Source organism: Helianthus annuus, chromosome 9 (genome assembly GCF_002127325.2).
Source record: "Helianthus annuus cultivar XRQ/B chromosome 9, HanXRQr2.0-SUNRISE, whole genome shotgun sequence".
In the NCBI taxonomy this organism is placed as follows: Eukaryota; Viridiplantae; Streptophyta; class Magnoliopsida; order Asterales; family Asteraceae; genus Helianthus; species Helianthus annuus.
The window spans coordinates 27,439,089-27,463,182 of record NC_035441.2 but is presented as its reverse complement, the minus strand read 5'-3'; the positions used below and the strand labels follow the sequence as shown (position 1 = coordinate 27,463,182).

Sequence of the window (24,094 nt, the reverse complement as noted above, 5' to 3'; positions counted from 1 at the left end):
TTACAACTACATGTGTATATTATAAACACATCCGTAAAAAAAAATTTAAACGCCCCCACCCCCCCCCCCCAGAGGGGGTAGTTTTTTACACCACAAGTTTGGTGTTTTTATTTTTCTTTTTATTTTCACCAAACTTGTGGTGTAAAAAACTACCCCCTCGGGGGGGGGGGGGCGTTTAAATTTTTTTTTTACAGATGTGTTTATAATATACACATGTAGTTGTAAAAAAAATCATGGTAAACGGCGACCCGGATGGTGTGGTTCTCGCGGTTCTTACAACTCGGGGTGGTTTTCATTCTAGCGGCTCCCTATATATATATATATATATATATATATATATATATATATATATATATATATATATATATATATATATATATATATAGTTTTCAAAGTACCATAGTAATTTCAATTTACAAAAAATATAGCTTTTTAATATTTACATTTACATATTATAAATTAACAACAAGTTATTGCATTGTAGTGTTGTACCCCATACTTTGAGGGCTTTTCAAAAAATAAATTTAACATATATAATATATATATAGTCTTCGAAGTACCATAAATAGTAATTTTAATTTTAAAATAATATATAGCTTTTTAATATTTACACATTATAAATTAGCAACAAGTTATTGCATAGTAGTGTTGTACCCCATACTTTGCGGGCTTTTCAAAAAATAAATTTAACATTACACTTTTAACCCATTACGAGTTAAAACAGCGCAACATACGTGTGTGGTTCAACGCTTTTACGTTTCGTTTTACACTATGCTCTAAATTTTGCGAGTTGACATGGTGGAACGGTGCGTGTGTGGTTCAACGTCTATTTTTCCTGTTTGATTGGTTGTCGCAACGTACGGGTCCTAAATTAACTTAGTTATTATTTTCTATGTTTTACGTTTCGGTCTAATTTCTCCGCACTAACACGACGCAACTTCATTGTTGATTGTCGCTGATGGTGGTATCGTATTAATGCTATTTGTCACGGTTTTGCGCCCCGCCGCAACGCGAGGGGAGTTAATACTAGTTATAATTAATAGGGATTAAAATTGATGGGTTACCTTTTACAGCGGTTGGTGAACCGTTGCAATTGATAATCTGATAGGTTTATTCTCTTTTTTAAAGTGGTGAAAGAACCGCTTGGAAAAAGTCAAAAAGATATATAACTTTTTATAGCTGAGCCATTTAAAGTGGTTTGTTAAGTGCTTTATAAAACATAATTAACTACTTTAAAATGGTAATTTTTGGATGGGTGAAAGCCTGAAACTAAGAATTTCGTTTACTCTGTTTGAGCTTAAAAAAAAAGTGCTCTTAGGCCTTAACGAAATATATAGCATAAGGGTTAGAATTCGATGTTTAATTAAAGGTCTAAACCTAATGCCAATGGGTTAATGACTAATATAAATCATAAGATTAGTTTTGTAAGTGAGCCTATGTTAGTATTTGTATGAGTATACCCTAATACCAATGGGTTAATAACTAATATATTTTATTTTTACTTTATGAATATTTATTTATTTAATATTTCTTTTCTCAATTATTTATTTTATTTTCCCACTTATTAATAATTATTTTATATTTAGTTGATACAGCCCGTAAAATACGCTGGTTTCTAACCTAGTTATTGGGTATGTTTGGCATGGAGCTTTTAGAAGCTTCTAGCTTTAAACTTTTAAGAAAAAGCTCCAACTCAATAAAAAGTCTTGTTTGGTTGAAGGAGCTTCAAGCTTTTAGGGAATAAATGACTATTTTAACAACTAAAAATAAGGAAATTTTTAATGCACCAACTTTCTAAATTTTTAGTTATATCTATTTTAGTCATTTTATACATTTTATTAAAAGCTTCAGCTACTATACCAAACACCAAATATATCTAAAAAGCTACAACTACTAGCTACCAGCTACAGCTACCAGCTTCCAGCCAACAGCTACCAGCTTTCAGCTTCAAGCTACCAGCCACCAGCTACTTTTGCTAAACCTACCCATTCTATATATTAAAAGTGAATGATGCTGAGTATATTTTTCTACTAGTTTTTCACTAACATCATATTTTGTCATTTAAATTACTTTTGAGTATATTTTATTTTTGCTTATAACTTTTAAGATATGAATCTCTGAGTATGTAATTGAGACACCTTTATTTTCGTCTACGTCTAGATATAAATTTTAATCAGAACCGATTTGTAAAATGTACAAGTGATCGAAACACAAACAAGGTTTCCAAGGCCGAGCACTCCCCGAGTTGTCGCTACAAGGTAGGCTGCCGAGGCGACTTTCTCTAACTCCGCCTAAGTACTTGGAATCGATCAAACGCGGTCAAACTCGAACAAAATCGAATCTAGTAGGTCAACTCGGGCCAAGTTTGACGTAAAAAAAATAACAAAACATAACTTATATGACTATCATATTAAATAATGAATATCATTTTCACGTATTTTGTTATAAATATTAGTAAATTTATGTTATTAGACATATATTTAATTTCCAAAAACTAATTTCTTTATAATTTAACATGTCCGAGTACTCCCCGAGTACTCTCCGTCTACGTCGAGTACTCTCAACTCCCCGGTCGACCGACTAGGGAGCGCCTAGCGACTTTTGCAACCATGCTTTAAACTTGAACTTTCAAAGTCACTAATCGTATTGGTTTGGTGAAATTATTTTATTATAATTGTAACATGTGATTGGTGGCTTAATCCTGGTCAGTCACACGCCTAGCGGTAATACTTCGCATGTGGAAATTGAGGGTGTGATAAAAAGATTTATTTTTAAGGATTGTTGGAGACATCGAAGCAACTGAAGAATGGTTTCAAGAACGTTACGAAGGGATAGGCAAAGGAAGTTTCACGCCGATACAAAAATGCACATCCGCCATTAGCCAACTAGCGACAGTTAACCCTCCCGATCAGTTTGATGAATACTTAGCTATGTCGGATAGAACTTCAGGTGAATGTTTGCAATTTTGTTGTAACGGGATCATTAAATTGTATGGTAAAGAGTTTTTACATAAACCGACGAGACACAACATCTCAGGTATTTACGTCGCACATGAGGCTAGATGACATTTTTCAAGGATGCTAGGTAGCATCGATTGTACACATATCTAATGGAGAAATTGTCCAACAGAGTTGCGAGGGGCGTATGTTAGTGGTGACGTCAAAAGACCAACCATCATACTTAGAGCGGTGACGGCGAATGATTTATGGTTTTGGCATTCATATTTTGGTGTTCTAGGTTCAAACAATGACATCAATGTTTTGCACACGTCACCGTTATTTCAAACCGTAACAGATGGTGGCACACCCTTCCGTCCATTCTATGTTAACAGAAGATATTACAGACGAGGCTTTCTTCTTGTGGATGGTATCTACCCAACATGGTCTGTTTTTGTGAATGCTCCATCATTTCTTGTCGATATTAAAGAAAATGCGTTCAAAAGGTTACAAGAATCGGCAAGAAAAGATGTTGAGAGTGATTTTGGTGTTTTAAAGGGTAGATGGGGCATACTAAACCGACCGGTTCGTGCGATGAATAAGAAAACAATACATAACATAGTATATGCATGTATCATATTGCACAATATGCTAATCAAAGAAGACGGACGTGCAATATCCAAATCCTCCTACACAAGTTCCCGTTCGCGAAAATGTCCAACAAGACTTGTGTGATGAAGAAATTCTCTTTCGGTTGAGATGCGATTTAATTGAACTTGTAAGTTCTTTAGGTTTGGAAGTTCCTGATTCGGACAAGGAGTAGGTTTTCTTTATGTATGTTTTTGTTTTTATATGTTTATTTTTAAGTTGTAGTCTAAAATATTTTTAAAAATATTGTTTTTAATTTAAATGAAATTTATAATTTATAAGTTTATTGTTTTATTGTTAATTTAAAAAAAAAAAAGAGATTGCATCACAAGTGATGAGTATTTCCACTAAAATGGCGAAACTTAATTGATAGTTGTGAGTGATAAGTGATGTGCGCCCCTACCCCTAATTGGGTTGAATTTTCGATTACAGTAGATCAATCTAGTTGCCGCTACAAAGTGCGGTGTTGAGTTGGGAATCTACATACATTTCTTAACTATAGTTAGGGAAGCAATCCACCATGAAACTTGATGCACAACATTTTTATTAAATGGTTTGGGGAAATTTCTTTAAAGACAATGATATCTCTCCTTGAAATGATAATTAGTAGCACACTCGATTTTTGTTTCATAGTTTTGCCATTATATTAAGACCCCTAAACCAAGATATCGTAGCATGCATCATGCATGATTAAGACTCTTGATCTAGTACTATCAAATGTGGCCTAGAAACTAAAATATCGTAGGTTTTAGTCCAATAATCTGGAATAAGTGTGTGTAAGTATTATATGCAAAGAAAAGTACATCTATATATTACAATTACAAAGTATAAATAAAATAAAATCAAAACAACGCAGTGTTTATAATTACATGGACTAACCCAATTCGCCTAGGTAATTCTTCAATCTTGACGATCAACCCAGTCTGCCTAATATGAGTCAACCAGTTGGTTTGATGGATAACTTTTGTTGCCCAGAAACATGATACAAATCTTGACAATTAACAGTCCTAGCTAGCTGTGTGTATTCCTTAACCAGAGTTTCAGTCTGTTTCGTATCAACACATCATGCTCATTTAACATTGTTACCATCTTTGATTCCGAATCAACTTCGTTGCAGAGTTCAAAACACAACTGTGCAACATGTTGCAATGAGCCATTTCCACATTGATGGAACAAACGATCAATCTTCTCTAGTCTATTAGAACTATAGATTCTTTCCCCGGTTAGAACCTCTACAAATACTACTTCATAACCAGAGAGATTGCTCTTTAGCTCTAAGGCCCCATAAATATCCGGATAGGCTATGTTATATTCAGCGTCTACCAATGTACTAACATCATAATCTGAAAGCTTTGCTGTAAAATCCTGCAGATTTATATTTTGTGCACAGATTAAAATCAGTAAGAGTTGTTTAGAAAGTGATCGCAGAATTAGCGTAGTACTAGTCCAACAAACTAAGAAAAAATGCATAAATCCTTCAAATCCTTGTGTGAATGTGCTATACATTTAGTCATATATTGTTAACTGTTATTAGCTATACACCCCAATAAGAAAAGTGAAGATAATACCGATAGAAGACAAGACCAGCTCATGTTTTACCTCATCTAGCAAAATCTTACGTCTGTCCAGCCAGGACTCACCCGCACGCGACCATCTTTTTTGTGATTGTATCTTTTGCAAGAAAACAATCCCTCGAGCAATTCCTACTACAATTTTCACCTTTGTAACCAATGGAAGTCGTGCTACGGCTCCTATAACCCATACAATTTAAATTTCAAGTTAAAACGCACCATTTTGAGTAAAAAAGTATTTGGTTTGTGCCTCGAGTTACTTATGCTGCTTACCGCTACGAAGGAGATCCCCAAGATTTCCTTTATGCATGAATTCATACAAAAGACATAGTCGTTCACCTTGGAAACTGTATCCTACGAGCTTAACAAGGTTGGGATGAACAAATTCTTTCAACGTTTCCAGATTGGACTGCATTCAACTTTCAAAATTGAGTTCCTTCATAAGAATTAGGGCTGACATATCGTGTATACCCGTACACGATAAGACACGACACGACACGATAAGACACGATACACGAAATCCCATACATGAACACGACACGATAACTTATCGTGTCTTTTTTTCAAACAGGAACACGACACGATATACACGAAAATTACCTGTTAATACCTGTTAACACGACTGTTCTGTTGGGTTTTTTGGCCCATGTGGAAGCCCAACAATAATTCTTATTGGGCCATTTGGTTTTATTTATCTTGAATAAAAGAAGCAGGGGTCTTGAGCTGAATATAACACCCTAAAATCACAGCAACAACAACACACACAACACACACACAAAAGAAGAAGTTCATTTCCGTCACTTCAAAACCTAGCTGCAAAGGTCGTCCATTTCCCGGAGATTGAACCGTTGGATCGCTCTGAATTTTTGGCACAGTCATTCGGACATCAGGGAGACCTTATCCAACGGTGGGTTTGTCCAAATAAGCTTTGGAAGTTCGTCTGCACAGCCTCTGTTTGCTGCTGCAGAATTTGGTGACATTTCCTTCTTTTGTCTTTGTATTTGATTCCATATGCTTGATGTTGTTGATTCCAAGTGTATGATGATTATTGTATGCCTCTAGTAGACCTAGGGAAGACTTTGTATTGCTCTAATTTGGTGATAGTGGATTTGAAGCGGCTCTAGTAGTCCCGTGGTTTTTACTCTCCTTTCTTGAGAGGTTTTCCACGCTAAAATTTGGTGTTCTTATTATTATTGTTTTCGGGGCTGTTTGGGGCTGTTTTGATTGTAGTTGGGGTACCCTATTTGTTTGCATCCTCACAGGTTCATTCTAGTTTGGGAAAAGTCTTGGTCAAACGAAGTTTGCTTCCGCGTTTGTGTTTACCGTTTGTGACCGGGTTTTGCGTTTTTTCCCATCAAAGTGGTATCAGAGCCATTGGCTCTTATTATTGGGTTAAAACTTGATTGAACGATGGAAGCTAATACAAGTAGGATTGTGAATTTGAATGGTTCTAATTATCATGTTTGGAAAGGCAAGATGGAAGATCTCCTTTATGTTAAGGATTATTATATGCCTGTTTTTAATACCGACAAACCGGGTGATAAAACAGATGAAGAGTGGAATATATTGCACAGAAAGGTTTGTGATTATATTCGCCAATGGGTTGATGATAATGTTTTGAACCATATTAGCGGTGAGACTCACGCTCGTACTTTGTGGAACAAGCTTGAGGAGTTGTATGCTCGGAAGACCGGAAACAATAAATTGTTCTTGATTAAACAGTTGATTAACTTGAAGTACAATGATGGAACTCCTATTACTGATCACTTGAATGTTTTTCAAGGTATCATTAATCAGCTTGCAGGAATGGGTATCAAGTTTGAAGACGAGGTACAAGGCTTATGGCTTCTTGATACTTTACCGGATTCTTGGGAGACTTTTAGGACATCATTGTCCAACTCTGCAGCAAATGGTATTATTACTATGGGAATGGCTAAAAGCGGTATTTTAAATGAAGAGATGAGAAGAAAATCACAAGGTTCCTCTTCACAATCCGATGTCTTGACCATAGAGAGCACTGGGAGAGCTCAAAATAGAGGTCCGAGTAATAAAGGGAAGCATCGTAGTAAGTCCAGAGGTAAGTTTGCTGATTATGAGTGTCATCATTGTGGTAGGAAAGGACACACAATTAAATTCTGCAGACAATTAAAAAGGGAGAACAAGAAAGCTAATTACAACAATCAAAATAACAATCATAAAAAGGATGATGGTGGCAATGATACTGCTGAAGTTAATACTGCTACTGAAGAGTTCTTCATTTGTTGTGATTATGATATGGTGAACATTGCACGTGATGATTCGAGTTGGGTTGTTGACAGTGGTGCTACGTGTCATGTGACATCACAAAGGGAATTTTATTCATCTTACACACCTGGTGACTTTGGGGTTGTTAAGATGGGTAATAACGGGCTATCAAAGATTGTAGGTGTTGGGGATGTTTGCTTGAAGTTTGACACTGGGATGGAGTTGGTTTTACACAATGTAAAACATGTTCCAGATATTAGACTCAATTTAATCTCCGCAGGTTTACTTGATGATAATGGTTACCATAGTACCTTTGGTGATGGTATTTGGAAACTCACTCGTGGTTCTTTGATTGTGGCAAGAGGTAAAAGAAGTTCAAAGTTATACAGAACACATCCAAAGATCTCCAAAGACTCGGTCAATTTGTTAGTGAATGTTGATATGACCGACTTATGGCATAGGAGACTCGCTCACATGAGTGAAAAAGGGATGTCTATTTTGTTGAAGAAGAATACCTTGCCCGATTTGCACGATGTTCATTTGAAGAAGTGTTCTCATTGTCTGGCAGGTAAACAAAAAAGAGTTTCTTTCAAGAGTCACCCTCCTCATAGGAAAGACAATATACTTGATTTAATACATTCAGATGTTTGTGGTCCTATGAAGACTAGAACACTAGGGGGCTGCTTGTACTTTGTCACTTTTATCGATGATCATTCGAGAAAAGTTTGGGCCTATACTTTGAAGTCTAAAGATCAAGTATTAGACGTGTTCAAGCAGTTTCATGCCTTAGTTGAGAGACAAACTGAGAAGAAGCTCAAGTGTATTCGAACAGATAATGGAGGTGAGTACATTGGTCCTTTTGATGCTTACTGTAGAGAGAAAGGTATTCGGCACCAAAAGACTCCTCCAAAGACACCACAGTTGAATGGTTTAGCAGAACGGATGAATAGAACATTGGTTGAAAGGGTTAGATGTTTGGTATCACATGCAGGGTTGCCTAATTCCTTTTGGGGTGAAGCTTTGAACACCGCAATAAATGTTATTAATCGTACTCCTTGTGTTCCTTTGTCTTTTGATGTTCCTGACAGGGTTTGGAGCGGCAAAGATGTTTCATACGATGATTTGCGGGTCTTTGGATGCAAGGCTTTTGTGCATATTCCCAAAGATGAAAGAACAAAGCTTGATATAAAGACCAAGCCATGTATATTCCTTGGTTATGGGGGAGATGAGTTTGGACACAGGTTTTATGATCTAATCTCGAAGAAACTCATAAGAAGTTTCGATGCTGATTTTATTGAAGATCAAAGTTTGAAAGATATTGAGATGACAAAGATAGTTCCTCAACATAGTGATGATCTTACTGATTTGGATCAAGTTCCTCCACAGCACTCTGAGCCGCATAATGAAGATGATATTCAAAATGATGAACAACATGGTACTGATAATCATGATATTCCAGAGCAGCAAGAGTTAGATGAGGGTCCTCATCCAGAGTTACCAGTACCAGGCATGCCAACATTTGTCCCACTCAGACGGTCTACAAGAAATCGTCATCCTTCCGTCCGTTATTCTGCCGATGAGTATGTCTTGCTTACTGATGGGGGAGAGCCTGAGTGTTATGAAGAGGCCATGGAAGATGAACACAAAAGGGAGTGGGTTGAAGCCATGCAAGATGAGATGAATTCCTTGTATGAGAACAATACCTTTGAGTTAGTAAAGTTGCCCAAGGGCAAAAGAGCTTTGAAGAACAAGCGGGTCTACAAAGTGAAGACTGAAGAACATACCTCGAGGCCTAGGTACAAAGCCAGATTGGTGGTTAAAGGGTTCAGTCAAAGAAAGGGTATTGATTTTGATGAGATTTCCTCTCCAGTCGTGAAGATGAGTTCCATTCGAGTGATTCTTGGTTTGGCAGCTAGTCTTGATCTTGAGGTTGAGCAAATGGATGTCAAGACAGCTTTCCTTCACGGTGACTTGGATAAAGAAATCTATATGGAGCAACCTGAAGGTTTTTAGGTTAAAGGTAAAGAAGACTATGTCTGTAAGCTTCAGAAAAGTCTTTATGGGTTGAAGCAAGCACCGAGACAGTGGTACAAGAAATTTGAGTCTATTATGGGGAAGCAAGGCTACCGAAAGACCATTTCAGATCACTGTGTTTTCTTTCAGAGGTTTGGTGATGATGATTTTATCATTTTATTACTCTATGTTGATGACATGTTGATTGTAGGCAAGAATGCAGAGAGAATTGTTCAGCTGAAGAAGGAATTGAGCAAGTCGTTCTCTATGAAAGACTTGGGGCCAGCAAAACAAATTCTTGGTATACGGATTACTAGAGATAGAGCTTCAAAGAAGTTGCACATATCACAAGAGCAATACATTGAGAAGGTGCTTCGCAGGTTCAACATGGATAAAGCCAAATCGGTTAGTTCACCTCTTACTCCCAATTTTAAACTAACCGATAAAGATTGCCCTTCTTCGAAGGAGGAGATTGAAGACATGGATAAAGTTCCATACGCATCAGCGGTTGGAAGCTTGATGTATGCAATGGTGTGTACAAGACCTGATATTGCCCATGCAGTAGGTGTTGTTAGTCGATTTCTGTCAAATCCTGGTAAGAAGCATTAGGATGCGGTTAAGTGGATTCTTAGGTATCTACGTGGTACTTCCAAATTGGGTATAACATTTGGGAATGAAGAGCCAATGCTTGTTGGTTATACTGATTCTGACTTGGCGGGAAACAAAGACAACATGAAATCCACTTCTGGATATTTGATGACTTTTGCAGGGGGAGCTGTCTCATGGCAGTCAAGACTGCAAAAGTGTGTTGTTTTGTCTACAACTGAGGCTGAGTATATTGCAGCAACAGAAGCATGCAAAGAACTGTTGTGGTTGAAAAGGTTTATGCAAGAGCTTGGCTTTATGCAACAACGCTACGTGGTTCTTTGTGATAATCAAAGTGCTATTCACCTTGCTAAGAATTCTACGTTTCACAAGAGAACAAAACATATTGATGTGAAGTATCATTGGATTAGAGATGCTCTTGAAGACAAGTTGTTTGAACTTGATAAAGTTCATACCGATGATAATGGTTCTGATATGTTAACAAAATCTTTGGCAAGGGAGAAGTTGAAGATTTGTTGCTCGATCGCCGGGATGGCGAACTCTTCCTCATAGGCCAAAAAGGGGGAGAATTGTTGGGTTTTTTGGCCCATGTGGAAGCCCAACAATAATTCTTATTGGGCCATTTGGTTTTATTTATCTTGAATAAAAGAAGCAGGGGTCTTGAGCTGAATATAACACCCTAAAATCACAGCAACAACAACACACACAACACACACACAAAAGAAGAAGTTCATTTCCATCACTTCAAAACCTAGCTGCAAAGGTCGTCCATTTACCGGAGATTGAACCGTTGGATCGCTCTGAATTTTTGGCACAGTCATTCGGACATCAGGGAGACCTTATCCAACGGTGGGTTTGTCCAAATAAGCTTTGGAAGTTCGTCTGCACAGCCTCTGTTTGCTGCTGCAGAATTTGGTGACATTTCCTTCTTTTGTCTTTGTATTTGATTCCATATGCTTGATGTTGTTGATTCCAAGTGTATGATGATTATTGTATGCCTCTAGTAGACCTAGGGAAGACTTTGTATTGCTCTAATTTGGTGATAGTGGATTTGAAGCGGCTCTAGTAGTCCCGTGGTTTTTACTCTCCTTTCTTGAGAGGTTTTCCACGCTAAAATTTGGTGTTCTTATTATTATTGTTTTCGGGGCTGTTTGGGGCTGTTTTGATTGTAGTTGGGATACCCTATTTGTTTGCATCCTCACAGGTTCATTCTAGTTTGGGAAAAGTCTTGGTCAAACGAAGTTTGCTTCCGCGTTTGTGTTTACCGTTTGTGACCGGGTTTTGCGTTTTTTCCCATCATGTTCAACTGTTAAACACGAAAATTACCTGTTAACACGAACAAAAACACGAACATGACATGCTATCTGAGAGTTACAGAGGGAGTTTAGGAATTTTTTTTTTAATTGAATGAGGAATGAAAATAGAAAGGAATTAAGGAACCCACACGCACAGGGCTGATGAGTTTTATTTAATTTAATTTCTCATCGTGTACTAACGGGTGTTAACAGGTATTTAACATGTTTATACATGAAAATTAATAGGTAATCTCATGTCTACCTGTTTGGTACACCATACCTGTTAAGGCCATATACGATACCTGTTAACTTCGTGTAAATTCGTGTCGTGTATTCGTGTAAAATTGCCAGCCCTAATAAGAATTAGATAGAAAAAAAAATACTACACACTTTACTCAGGCTTTTCAGGACTTACAGGTTTCTTTTGATGAAGTATGTTAACTGCAATGGGCATTTCCGTCTTATCAACCCAACCTTTGTAAACCATTCCGTATCTTCCTTTACCCAACCATGTATCAAGTTTCAGTTCGTCAAATCTAAACTTATTTACGCCTCTGATCACTGTTCCACTTTGGTCTAAGAAGGTGAACAAGAAAGGTAAATCTTATAGAATTGAGAAAAAAAATTAAACATGTGAATAATCATGAACAAACAACAGTGCATATACACTAGGAAAAGTTTGTTCATACCGACGTTTGGGTTTATTGCGTAAACTAAATACTTTGGCACTATCCAACTGAAACTCATAGTCGTTGATAACTCGATGTTTGATTTCTCCTGTAGTACACTTAAAGCCTGAAGTGAGGCCACTACCTCAGTCATGGAAGGACGTTCTTTCGGATCATTGTGCACACAACGATCTGCAATTTGAGCGAACCGTTTTAAACACTTGGCAGCAATCGTTCCCTTGATATTAGAATCAACGATTTGATCTAATTTTCTTTCTCTGACACATCTTTGAGCCCACCTTACCAAACTACATTCGTCCTCCTCATTGCGTTCGTCTACAGCAAGCCTTCCAGATAGCAATTCGAATAATACAATCCCGTATGAGTAAACGTCGAATTTTCTTATCAATTTTCTAGTATATAAATACTCTAGATCAAGATACCCGAATGTGCCTTTAACACTTGCGTTAACGCAAGAAATTGGTTGATTATCTGGGCCGATTTTGGACAAACCAAAATCCGAAATCATGGCCGTCCAGTTCTCATCTAAAAGAATGTTTGAACTTTTCACGTCACGATGTATGACTCTGCTGGTGTGAAGGTACGCCAAACCACGTGCCGCGCCTATGGCTATGTTGAGCCGTGTCAACCAAGTTAAAGGAGTATCGGCTTTGTGTAGCTGATGGTAGAGGGTTCCATTGGACATGTATTCATAAACGAGGATCTTCTCGTTATTTTCATGACAATAACCGATTAGAGACACTAAGTGAGAATGGCGCAACTTAGAAAGCATGTCGATTTCAGCTCTAAACTTGGGTTCCCCTTGGTCTGTAATATCTTTCGTTAACATAGAATAGACAGAAGGGTGCAGTACCATCTGTTACAGTATGAAACAATGGCGACGTGTGCAAAACATTGATGTCGTTGTTTGAACCTGGAACACCAAAATATGAATGCCAAAACCATAAATCATTAGACGTCACCGCTTCAAGTATGATGGTTGGTCTTTTGAAGTCACCCTAACATACGCCCCTTGCAACTCTCTTGGACAATTTCTCCATTCGATGTACAATCGATGCTACCGAGCATCCCTGTAAAATGCCATCTAGCCTCATGTGCGGCGTAAATACGTGAGATGTCGTGTCTCGTCAGTTTACGTAAAAACTCTTTCCAATACAATTTACGTGAGATGTCGTGTCTCATGCGGGCTATAAGTATTATTTGGTTATAATCGACGACTTTACCCAATACACGTGGGTTTATCCCCTTCGTTTTAGATCTTAAAATTTTTCAAAATAACCCGTTTTCAACAATTTGTCACAACCCAATTTCGCCTACCTATCCAAGCCATACAATGCGACATGGGCGGCGAATTTGACAACACAAACCTTCATAACTTCACCTCCTTCACCTCTCTGATGACTGTCGTAAGGGTTAATCAAAAACCTAATTAAAACTACGTAGATAGTGTAAGTAGGGTATCGTATCCACGGGGAATTTGTGGTTAGCGTAAAAGAAAATTAATTAAAACTAAACTATCTAAATTGGGGGTTTGTTTGTTTAACTGTAAAGAAAACACAATTTGTCACGAAAAGTGTTATCAATATTAAGAAGAAGTAACCTCCACCCGGAATCCCGAATACCCGTTTTAATATAATCCGTTTTCTGATTCAAAACACCACATAGACATGGCCTCGGAATTAATGAATTTGATTAGTTAATAGGGATAGTTTTTAAGATTCACTATGCAACCCAATAACCCGTTTGATTGTATCAATTACCCAACAATTTACCAACCCGCTAACAACGCAAGAAAGTTGCCAATACGCTTAATAAATGACAAGCAATTCAAAAACAAGAAACGTTTACCAATAATCCAACACAAGTGGTCAAGCTGTACTAGTTTACAAGAATCAAAAAAACAAATAATTATGTCAAACCATGTAAACGTTCATCCGGGCAGAAGTCACGAGGAGTTTAGCCGCGCATGCTTGTCTTCACCGCTTCGGTTGTCATCCCGAGTTGGTTAGATTCCATTAGCTTGAATGAATGAGAGAATAATCTAATTCGTCCCTCATATGTTGTGCGACGGCTGCGATCCCCCCCCCTCCCCCTCTATATATGGCAGTTGTGATAAAATAAATAATAGAATTCCCTCCAACTTGCAACCCAAGTAAAACAATTATATCATTCTGCCGTCAAATATCCCAAATTGCAAACTCCCTTTTTTCCTTTTGTTCCATGCATTCAACTCCACAGCCCATTAGTGAAGTTCTATAGGCCTTTATTTTTAATTCACAAAGAGCCCAACGAATAACAATCCAAAAACCAATTGATTAATTATATTATGCTATTAATTCCTCTATATTGATTCCTTCTCAATTAATTCTCTTTTCCCTTCAACGTCTCGTACACCCCTAGCAACAAACATAGAATTCATTAATTTATTAGCCATTAAAGCCATTCAATAATCTCTTTCTATTTAATAACATGATGGTTACTAGTTTCAAATTAATTTCACCACCACCATATCTTTTTCCTTGCTCAACGATAATTAACAATTCATTGTCTCACATACCACTTCGTCGCAATGTTTTAACTTATTTTCTTTTACAACCTTATTAATATAAAAACCAATTAAAGTTATATCTTTTATAACAATATCCATACATTTTCTTCATTTATAATATAATTTAAAGTGTGCCTAATTTGTAACGATCACTCTCAACATTGTATTCAACTACGATTTTCTTGTCCTCACACATCTCAACAAAATGGCAAAGCGGAGTGTCACAGCCCCCGGCCCGGGAGCGGGAGCCGTGAACCAGTCTGATGGTATCGGTGTTTCTTAATTATGCTGCGGAAAAATTTTCATCAGGATCGTAGTTAGGAAATAATTTCAGAGTTTATAAAACACCAAACTTTTAATATTAAACAAATAGGCTTAAAACCATATTTAATTCAATTGTTTTTATAGGAATAAACCCAAATAAATAAAACATAATTTTCTTCTTTTATTCTGGTGTTTATAGCCACTTTATTTAAACCTTCAGTGCTCCATAGCTGGCTTCTATTATCTTTACAACAAGTTACCTGAAACACCTATTGAAAACATTTTATCAGTAATAAATACTAACGAATTCATTCCATTTTTATGAAAATATATTGTTATACTTTACAGCATTAAGAGTGTTTATATTTGTTTATATTTACCCAAAACTCAATCAGTATTTGTCACATGGTGGCAGTTCCGATGTGACAGTGGTTATATCACTCATTGGCTCACTTTCGTCCAATAGTGAATTTATCAAGTAATAGATATATAGTATATCTTACTATTATATTGGTCACTAGGCGACTCCTGTGACGGTGGTCAAATCACTGTTGATCGTTCTTTCAACTAGTGCCTCGGGTCATATTACTGTGGTCATATCACTATTGATCATTCTTTCAACTAGTGACTCTGGTCATAACACTGTTGATCATTCTCTCAACTAGTGCATTTGGTTATGTCACCGTTGATCATTCTCTCAACTAGTGACTCCGGACTTAGTGGTGTCCCGTGATATTACTTTGTCAAATATATTTTCTATGGCACAAAACCACTCAACCCAGAAAAAGAAATATATCATTTTCTGTCAAACTAATAGCTATAACTTTATCAAATATAATATATTAATTAAATAATTGTGATATTATTCTTTAATATATTAACGTAACTAAGATTAAAATATAATCTTAGTATATTAAAAGTAGAATATATTATTTTTGACATATTTTATTATGATATACATTTATGTCAAATATAACATGTAATAATTTAGTATATTACATATTATATTATATTTGTAGAAAATATATGATGTTTAATAGTCTAGTAAATTATATTTAAATCTTTTTCTTTTTCATTATTTATATATAAGTTTATTCATCATATCAATTTGCTTTGACAAACTTAGCCTAGCTAGGTGTCCTAAACCAACCGCATAATATTTCCCATTCCATATATCTTATATAAATTTGTAAGATATATTCAATATTTTAATATAGTAATGTAAAAATAATATTAGTTATAGACTATGGCTACTGGGGCATAATTTCCCCCGTGCTTGTGGTCATGCTACTATCGGCTAACTTTTTGGCCAATAGTAACGAAGGTCAAGTAATGTATAAAAATCCCACATAGTGGCAACTATTGTATAATATAAAAACTTAATTACTGTAAGTATATCTAATAAACATTTAGGGTTTTTGAAAAGCATTTTTAAATATAACTGTATTGCAAAAAAATGTGATAAAAGAAGAATGACTCACAAACGGTGAGAAAAGTAGAATGGACTCACTTTGTAACTTTAGAGTTCAACTATAGAGCCTCCTGGTATAAATCTTGGGTATAACTCCTGAGCTGTTTAAAATATATATATATATATATATATATATATATATATATATATATATACACACTAGCCGTTTACCCGCGCGATGCAGCGGAAAACATATCACTTAAGTTAGTGAATTTAGGGCTATGTACGGGGATGTAGTTTCTGATTTTGCTGAGTCGACGATGGTGGCAATCTAGCAGAACGTGAGGGTTGGTTGCGGCGTACTTCAGCGGCGGAGAATCAGAAGTGTGCGGCGATTGGTGGTTTTGTGATGGCATTTGGTGGTCAGAGAAAAAAAACAAATTAAAAAGTCGCACAAAGTTTACGATAGCATTAAAGAAAGAAGCTATAAAGTACTAACCGCACTGTACTTTTTATGTAACTCCTTTGCAAGGTCAGTGTCGGACACCTGCATTTCAAATCATCAGAATGAGCTATCTGTAGTGCTAACAACAACACAATACGAAAGTACAAATTCAAAACACTATATTCTAAAGTACTATAAACAATCACAACTCACAAGCACGTCCTTTTTGGTCATTCTATTTTATGGGGTCTTAAATGATTTTAGTAAACATGATAATTACAACTTGAAACATCAGAAGCACATCCAAGCACCCCCTTAATTTAAATATTTCTTCCTAAAAATGTTTAGTTGAGAATTTCAAGCATCATTACCACAGACTGTAAGAGCTCAAGCCCGAAAAGGAGGCCGGCGGAAGGGGTTTGCCGCTGCTGATAACGAATGGAAAAAAATCACAAAATTAGGGCCTCACATCGGATTTCGCATCTTCCTGAATTATGCAAATTCATAATCAGAAACAATAACATCGGATCTAGATAAACAAATGTGTTACCTCATTAGAGACCTCTGCGGTAATTGAATATATTGAAATGAAATAAGGCATAACTGAAGAAGGGAGTTGACCTTGTAATAGCTCCATTTCTTTTCATCGCCAACTTTATATGGAAGTGGATTATCACTGCAGAATGCAAGCTTTGCAGTTGAGATGTAGAGTAATCCCATGACGGGCCCTGCAGAAGTTGATAGGTAGCATGCATACGACTTGAGAAGCCGTTCCTCAGGAATGGTTTGGAATGTTGTTCTAAAGATTTTATCATATCCACCTTCTGCAAGAACTTTGGTTCCTTGAGCAATTCTTCCAACAGCAGCATCAGCAATGCTGGGACCTGTTTTCACTGCCAACACATTTAAATAAAGAGTTAATCAAATAAATATGTATAAATATTAAGAGTCCAGTAATCATTATTACTCCACACCCGTGTGAAATTGTGTTACCTTTCTCATCCATCTCAGAGCCAATTACATTGCCTTCAGATAATTTTGCTTTTTCTTTAACATGATAAAAAATAACCGAATATCACTTACCAATTGTAGAAGAGAAGTCAAATCAATCCCAATAGATATACAAATACTACTTGATACAAAGATTCACTACCAGGCAGGCGGTAACAAATCTTAGTATGTGATGTGTCCAAAATTATGATGTATTTACACTTGAGATAATAAACATCTTTATTCACATGTTCAGACAATGATGATGCATATGTAATGAATAATGATGCCAAAACTTCAACTTACGCTTGTGATGACAAAGATTAAACCTCTTTACTAAATTGTTCAGAGAATTATACCAAAAATGATGAAAACTATGGGGTCTAACTTGCATGGTAACCATCTTTTGAGTTATATTGTATGTATGCAAACATATCAAGTGGAATTTTACTTACCATAGCCATTTTTATTTTTTAGTTAATGTAATGCGACCAGTACCACTATAGATATATAAAATTAATGAAACATACAATATTGCCACATATCTCCAGCATATTCTTGCCCCTTCTTGGTTGCTTCAGTGGCCTTCTTCGCCCATCTCCCCACCACAACCTTTACCGAATCCATGGTATCTGCCAAACAAACAAAACATATAATGGCTTAACATGGGATGGTATTATTAATAATATGTAAACTCACTCTTGGTTGAAGAATCCCGCACGGGAGCAGCCGACACCAATATCCACTCAGCATTGCTACTTCAAATCGTAGAAAGAAACAGGAAGACCTGGCTCCCCCCCTCTTGCTTGGTACAAAAAGCAAATAGTACTTCAGACAAATCTACCATGAATAAGACAGAAATTATTTGGTGAGAGAACGCAATTTAAGCACAATCATTTCTACAAATTGCATATAAACAGACCAGATCTAGAAGTTTCACACATTATCAAGTAATTTATCCACCATACTGAAATTAAAACCTCGTTCACATAGATTGACAGACTGTAAATTCAATTGATAAGTACGAAACTTCACATGAACACAAAAAGACGGGAATTTATCCACTATACTGAAATTAAAACCTCGGTCACCTCCATATACTTGACGGGAATCACATCTGGAACTCCCACCACCGAGATCTGATTCTTCTCCATGATTTTGTTGTCTTCTTCCAAATATTCTTATTATTCTTCACCAGATCTAGTCTTTAAACCATGACCTACAAAAAACGAAAATCTATCTTAAAACACAAACAAACGTAAGTAAAATCCAGTGAATACATGAAGAAATAGTGTTCAGAATCAAAAGGACAGTGTCACTTACCCTTGATGAATGTTGCAAAACGCCAATAAAAGCCGGAAAACGGAACCAGGAGGTAAGAATCTTCATCGATTTGTTGAAACTTCATAGATCTTGTGAAACCGTTCCTAAATCGCCAGAGAGAGGAACAAATCTAGTGAAATCGTTCTGAATCGCCAGAGAGGGATAGAGAGAAAGAGAGGGTTGTAGGGAAGCGGGCGATTTTGAAATGTTTTGAAATGAATGAAGTTGAAACCCTAATGGTATCCCGTGTTTTTTAGTAAAGGGTATAAGTGGAAAGTGATGTTTTCTGATGCTTAAAAGATTTGTACATCATGCCATGCTTTAAGGGTGTTTTAAGGAAATTTTAATGACCTTAAGAAGTCCTTTGGATATGTATATTATAGATAGTATATATATATATATATATATATATAATGTACTCGTGTTAAGTATAGTAACCCTAATTCAACCTTATCCTTACGTCACGAGACAGAACCCCAACGAACTTAGTCGGGCAGAGCCTTGACATGCGTCATGGGGCTCAATCGTAAAGGGTATCGGTGATCGGGAGTTAAAACACTTAAAACAGGGCAAGCCTTTAAAGTATTATTGGTATAATACTTAAGAAAATAGAAGTATATAGAATAGTGGAGAGGGGGCACGAGAGAATGAAAGAAATTGGCAAAGGTTCAGTCCATATTTATACTATCTCCAAGATCTTTGGAGGCTACACGTAGCCTTATGTTGAAGACACGTAAGTTGCGTCCACCATTTCAATTGTAGAGTGTTTCAATTTTAATTATTATTTTATTCCTTTCTAATTATCTCGACGATACGTACACACAAGATTTACAAATCTCAAATGTTAAATTTATTATTATAAATAATTCAGCTGCTTCACTTATTTGGAGTTTATAACTTCTAAAATATGACATGTTATAAAACTATGAATATACCATTAGAACGAGAATAATCTTATCTACATTTTGAACCAAGTTTCATTAAAAACAGAGTAAGTTCAAATACAATGTATTTTTATAGTTTACTTATTAAATGGTTCCTGAGCTCGTTTAGGTACTTCATATTTGTAACAGTCAACTTACCCGTAATCTACCCGTCTAATAATATAAGTTTTTATATACTTTATTTTAATATAGAAAATAGAAATGTAACACATATATAAGCCAATTAGTTAATATAACATTTCAACCAAATATATATAAAATAATTTTTTTAATACTATATGGGTTGAATAATTATTTTAAAAATAAAACTAGTTACTAGGGGTTAATAAATTTAAACAACCTATATCTCTTATAAAATATATATGTTACATCCTCCCCACCTTGTTTTAAATCTCGTCCTCGAGATTTGGGCTACGATTTCTTTTTAAAGTTAAGTCACGTCTTAGTCAATAAAAACAGTATTAAGGTAAATGACACAGAATCAAGACAAGTTCAAATGAATACGTGTTTTACAATAAACAGGGCTCAATGGTTCAACTGAATTATTTCTAGGAATCGATGTCAAACGAACGAGGTGAAATGATATAATTTCCATGGTGACTATGTTCAACCCAAAAGAGATATATGATTAATAGATGTCTAAATTGACTGTTTACAAGTCGTGAAATGACTTTTCGAATCAATAGATTTCTTCGTCAAAAGAAACTTACTTTGTTTGTCAACTGAGGAAGACTCAGAATCAACAAGCGCAAAATGAAATAGATGCACAAAAATGATTTGTCAATTATCAAACCATGACATGAGAAAAATCAATGTGTTGACATTTATTGAATTGCAAGGATACACCGAAATACAACAGAGTTTAGCGCATCATTGTCTTAATACATAATTGTATCAAGACTACTTTTAAATGATCAGTCAACTGAAAGACAGATATGGTTTTGAATGATTCGTATGATTATGATTAGCCCAAGCTACAAGTTTATACCGACGCCGCAAGGTGTCGTAATGATTGAAATGGTTTGATAATTACGGTGACCGAACAATTTCACCGTGTTCGTAATCAACTGAAAGCTTTAATGAAGTAAATTTGGATATTCATTTAAAATAAATATTATAGGATTTCCAATTGATAATGAAAGACCAAATGAATATCATAGAATTTTCGATCAATGATGAAAGAATCCTTAGAGGTACACCAGAATATAATACGAATCTTAACACATAATTGTATTAAGACTGTTTTAAGATAATAAATCAACAGAAATTAAATAAATAAAGATGTACATCAGGTGTGAGAATGGAATTAGCTCAAGTTTCAAGTTAATGAGAATGCCACCACAAGGTGTCGTAACCAAATAAATGATTCAATGAAAGTGAAGACCAAACAAGTCTGTTATGGGTTTGAATAGATGAAGTACTTGACAGGATGCATTTATTTAAAAAAAAACTTTTATTTGTACTAGGGTCAAATAATAGCTTAACTTAGATATTACATATTAGCGATTACGTCTGGAATCATTTCTGCTTCTTGCATAGTAAGTACGAATGCTCACGCGTTCTTCTTAGCTCCGTCTGTTGTTTTGGCCTGGTTGTCGAGTTCTTTGGTCAGTTTCGGGCAATATGGTTTGATGTGTCTCGTTTCTCCGCAGTTGAAACAAATATTAGTTTTCCTTCTACACTCTTTCTCTATATGCCTGGTCATCTTGCAGAAGTCACAGTAGGGTGTTCTCCTAAAACGACATCTTCCCGAATGCTTTTTGTTACAGCTTCTGCAGGTAGGTTGCTCCAATGACGGTTCAGTTCCTTTCTTCTTGAATTCTTGGGAAATTTTCTGGGCTAACTCTTTCTTCTTGTTTTCTTCTCTTGTGCGGATTATTCCATCTGTCAGGATGTTAGCGAGTTCAACTGTTTCTTTAATAGTCTGTGGTCTGGCGACCTTGACCATGTCTCGGATTTCGCTAACTAATCCCCAAATATAACAAGAAATTAGTACGGGTTCTGGCGAAGCTAGAGTTGGTACCATTCTTGCGTACTCGAAGAACGTCGTCGTATACTTCCGACAATTTACATCTATCATTTTATGATTTAGGAACTCGTTAGCCATTCGTTCCTTTTCATAAGGGGGACAAAATTTCCTTTCTGTCATTTCCTTGAACTTTTCCCAGTTCATGTCATAAGCCATGTCACTTCCTTTTGCCTGAAGAATTGTATTCCACCATTCTAAGGCTTCTTCCTTAAAGAGGTTAGAAGCATACCTCACCTTATCTTCTTTGGCACATTTGCTGATTTTAAGAACAACTTCCGTCTTTTCCAACCAACGCAGAGCAGTCGTGGCTCCTTCACTGCCGGCGAACTCAGTTGGTTTAAAAGCTAGAAATTCTTTGTAGGTACACCCGAGAGTCATCGCCTTCTTTTTCTTGGGAAATGGGGTTTTGATAATATCATAATTGCCTCCATTGACACTATGGCTAAAACTATCGTCACGAGTATGCTTGCTACTCACAACTTTGGTAGGTTCTACGGGGTTTTTAACAGCTTTAATTATTAAAGATAAAACATTAGCTATTCCTTGGGCTATTAGATTTTCTATAGCATTTTTATCCAAAGGATTTTCATTATTAGCATGAACTTCTGGATTATGTGATACTTCATTCGACATCTGAATGACAAACATTTTCAATTATTAATATCACAGAATAATTAAAACAAAACAATACTTCCAGGAATCATATATGCATATCTACATATATATATATATATATATATATATATATATATATATATATATATATATATATATATATATATATATATATATATATATATATATATTCATATATTTAAATCTACAAAAATAACACATATGTTACTTTGTATTAATTTCCTAACTTTATTGTTTCAGATTAGGTATTAAAAAAACACCTAAATAACTTAAACAAGTGGCTCTGATACCACCTTCTGTCACAGCCCCCGACCCCGGCCCGGGAGCGGGAGCCGTGAACCAGTCTGATGGTTTCGGTGTTTATTAATTACCCAGCGGAAAAATTTTCATCAGGATCGTAGTTAGGAAATAATTTCAGAGTTTATAAACACCAAACTTTTAATATTAAACAAATATGCTTAAAAACCATATTTAATTCAATTGTTTTTATAGGGATAAACCCAAATAAATAAAACATAATTTTCTTCTTTTATTCAGGTGTTTACAGCCACTTTATTTAAACCTTCAGTTCTCCATAGCTGGCTTCTATTATCTTTACAACAAGTTACCTGAAACATGTTTTGAAAACATTTTATCAGTAATAAATACTGGCGAGATCATTCCATTTTTATAAAAATATATTGTTATACTTTAGAGCATTAAGAGTGTTTATATTTGTTTATATTTACCCAAAACTCAATCAGTATTTGTCACATTGTGGCAGTTCCGATGTGACAGTGGTCATATCACTCATTGGCTCACTTTCGTCCAATAGTGAATTTATCAAGTAATAGATATATAGTATATCTTACTATTATATTGGTCACTAGGCGACTCCTGTGACGGTGGTCAAATCACTGTTGATCGTTCTTTCAACTAGTGACTCGGGTCATATTACTATTGATCATTCTCAACTAGTAATTGTGGTCATATCACTGTTGATCATTCTTTCAAGTAGTGACTCGTGTCATATTACTATTGTTCATTCTCTCAACTAGTAATTATGGTCATATCACTGTTGATCATTCTTTCAACTAATGACTCTGGTCATAACACTGTTGATCATTCTCTCAACTAGTGCCTTTGGTCATGTTATTGTTGATCATTCTCTCAACTAGTGACTCTAGACTTAGTAGTGTCCCGTGATATTACTTTATCAAATATATTTTCTATGGCACAAAACCACTCAACCCAGAAAATGAAATATATCATTTCTGTCAAACTAGTAGCTATAACTTTATCAAATATAATATATTAGTTAATTGTGATATTATTCTTTAATATATTATCGTACTAAGATTAAAATATAATCTTAGTATATTAAAAATAGAATATATTATTTTTGACATATTTTATTATGATATACATTTATGTCAAATATAACATGTAATAATTTAGTATATTACATATTATATCATATTTGCAGAAAATGTATGATGTTTAATAGTCTAGTAAATTATATA

The 24,094-nt window shown here is 35.5% G+C and overlaps 1 protein-coding gene across 1 annotated transcript; it reads right to left on the bottom strand.

The window, feature by feature from the left end:
* Positions 1–17,127: 17,127 nt before the first annotated feature.
* On the bottom strand, positions 17,128–18,287 carry LOC110875439 (GEM-like protein 1). The gene is made up of 3 exons (XM_035976888.1): positions 18,191–18,287; positions 17,292–17,563; positions 17,128–17,157 (listed from the first exon to the last, which is right to left on the bottom strand). Exons 1-3 carry the CDS (start codon positions 18,285–18,287, stop codon positions 17,128–17,130), a joined length of 399 nt encoding a protein of 132 aa, XP_035832781.1.
* Between the last annotated feature and the right edge of the window lie 5,807 nt (positions 18,288–24,094).

Bases quoted from the DNA above. Each gene is read 5' to 3' on its own strand.
- LOC110875439 (XM_035976888.1), bottom strand. From the start codon at position 18,287: ATGGATTCGGTAAAGGTTGTGGTGGGGAGATGGGCGAAGAAGGCCACT. The intron at 17,564-18,190 runs GTATGTTTCATT...ATGTGTTGGCAG, and splicing joins TGGAGATATGTGGCAATATT to TGAAAACAGGTCCCAGCATT. The intron at 17,158-17,291 runs GTCAACTCCCTT...TGCATAATTCAG, and splicing joins AGAAATGGAGCTATTACAAG to GAAGATGCGAAATCCGATGT.